This window comes from Saprolegnia diclina (genome assembly GCF_000281045.1).
Source record: "Saprolegnia diclina VS20 unplaced genomic scaffold supercont1.164, whole genome shotgun sequence".
NCBI classification, from domain to species: domain Eukaryota; phylum Oomycota; class Saprolegniomycetes; order Saprolegniales; family Saprolegniaceae; genus Saprolegnia; species Saprolegnia diclina.
In genome coordinates this window covers 47,992-50,460 of record NW_008246231.1, presented here as the reverse complement: position 1 = coordinate 50,460, position 2,469 = coordinate 47,992, and the positions used below count along the sequence as shown (strand labels likewise).

Here is a 2,469-nt window from a genome sequence, read left to right as displayed (position 1 = left end):
GTCTACGCGAGGCAGTGCATCTCGTGCATGCGGTCCGCGACGTGCGTCAACACTTTGGCAATTTGGACAAGGCGATGGTCGTCGGGTTTGCAGTCGCAGAGCGCGAGGAGCGTTTGGGAAACCATGATTTCACTCTGATGGCGGGCGTGGACGTCCGTCTCGTGCCACGGACCACTGTAGACGTGAGTCGCGACTGTGGTGTGGAGCATTCCCTCCACGCTTCACGAAAGAGCTGGCCGACCCGTTTGAGGTCGAGGTATAAAAACGCGTCAAAGTCGCTGAGGACGATGGCCCGAATGGCAAAGGCACTCGGAAGGCGCGTGGCGTCCACGTCGTCCGGCAACATTGTCCGTGTCACGTAGCGATACGCCTTGCTCACGTGCGCGGGCTTGGTCGGTTCGAGCTTCTTCCGAGACGTGTTGTGCGGCGTCGACGCCCTCTGCGCCGCACTGCGGTGGTCCATGCGGTCGCGCAGCGCGCCTTTGGCAACGTACTCTTCGTGGTCGTCGCAAATGCCGGCCGCCATGGTCGCGGTCGTATACGGGTTGTAGCCCCACGCGAGCAAATATGCTTTTAGAATATTGCCACGGGCGGTAGGGCGGCCGCCGACCCACACCGACTTGCCGCGCTCGTACATGGTGACCAAGTTGTCGAGGTCTCTGTTCGGTGGGATCTTGTCGAGGACGCGGAGCGCGTTGTAAAAGTGGAGTATCGTACGCGCTTGGCCAATGTCATCGATCGCCGTCAAGCCCAAGGTGAACGTAATGTCCATATTCATCGAGAGAAGAACTTGGCCCGCCATGTACGGGTTGAACCACGCGCGGTCGACTTCCTTTTGGCTAAAGTACTTGTTGGCCGACGTTATGCGTCGGATGTCGTCAAACCAGCCAAGGACCACCTTGACGTTGTGCATGGTCGGCGCTGCCACGAGTAGACCGTCCACAATGCCACGATCGGCTTGCATCTGGGTGGCGTGGCGGTCGATCGTCCAACGCGTGTCGTCGACGACCTTGGCGCAGTGGATCCTATCACTTGGCGCGCCTTGCGTAGACAAGATGCTCACCAAAAGCGCATTGCAGGCAAAGAGAAGGGCCACCGAGATGTCCTTGGACGCGACATACGCCCGAAGAAGCTCGAGAAACGGGCTCGTCGACGGGCCGTGGGCAGTCATCAAGGGGTTGGGGACGCGCACGTGGAACGTGAGCAGCGGCAAAATGTGACCAAAAAACGTTTGGTGCAAGTCCCACAGCGATGACGCGAGCTCGTGCGGCTCGGCCCAGCTACGGCCAAACTGCCCGTCCGCCAGGATGACGCGCCAATTGGGTGCAATGCACTCGTGCACGCCGACCAACCTGTCCTGGAGGAGCGTGAGGCTAGCATCCAGTGCCCTCGGTTCCATGAAGACGACAGGGAAGAGCGCACACGTAAACTGGGCACGGACGCTGGCGTGGAAGCGCGACGCCGCGGCCGCCGACGTCTTGAGCGTTTTGGCGATCACGCGCTCGGCATCGGGACGGAGACGCTCGATGCTCACCCGCTTGGCCAACACCACGAGCTCGACCGCGGTGCCAAGTGTGAGACCGTCGTGCTCGGACACGAGGTCGATGAGAAACTCATCGACCTCGTGTCGTCGCAGATGAGAATCGCCAAAATATGCTCGAGATCCTTGAGGTGCGGGTACGCAAAGCTCAAGTCATTCCCAAGCACTTGGACGGCGTGGACGCAGGCGTTGGTGACGGCCGTCGCTGCGAGCAAGCTCGTGTGCCCGTCCTTGAACATTTTCCACGCAATATGGACCTCGCGCATCAGGTCGTCAAAGTCAAGGAGGAAGCATCTGCACTGGAACTTCTCGTCTTCGATACGCGCTTGCAGCGCTGCGCGGGCTGCGTCAGCAGCACTGGCCGGCGCGACAAAGGTCGTCATGTCGAACGGCGGCATCGGCGTCTCCGCCCACACGTCGGCGTCGTCATCGGCGTCGTCGGTGGCGAGGGCCTCAAAGGCGTTGGCCAAGTTGATCTCACCGCTAGTTGCATCGACGGAAGTGGGCGTCTTGACCGGAGCGGGCGTCTTGATGGGCACCAGCGGCGTCCACTGGACCTCGATCGCGCGAAGCGTGTTGAGGACATGCGTATGGCCGGCGTCGGGAGCCATTTTGAGAGAGTACTGGTGGCGCAGGCGGATGGCTGTCCCGAGCTTGCGCAGGATGGCAGCGGGCACGGGCAAGGCAGCCTCGACGACCTCGAGCGCAGCGGCGTAGATCTGCGAGACCGACCACTCGGTGACGTCGGCCGACCGCGCGCCGTGCTTCTTGACCTTGCGCTTGGCGTTCTTAGTCTTGGGCTTGGTCGCTCGGTGGAGCCACTCGAAGACGGCGTTGGTCGTCGCCTTGTAGCGGTGGTAGCGCCCACACGCACCGTCGCTTGGCATGCTGATGTGAGATTGCCATTCAGGTCGAACCGCAAAAATTGG

General features: G+C 61.4%; 1 protein-coding gene across 1 annotated transcript; it reads right to left on the bottom strand.

Annotated features, from left to right (window-relative positions):
- Positions 1-2: 2 nt before the first annotated feature.
- SDRG_16943 (hypothetical protein) lies at positions 3-2,427 on the bottom strand (the record flags this gene model as incomplete). Its single annotated transcript, XM_008623169.1, has 3 exons — positions 3-174; positions 219-1,621; positions 1,708-2,427. The coding sequence occupies 3 exons, from the start codon at positions 2,425-2,427 to the stop codon at positions 3-5; spliced, it is 2,295 nt and encodes a 764-aa protein (XP_008621391.1).
- Between the last annotated feature and the right edge of the window lie 42 nt (positions 2,428-2,469).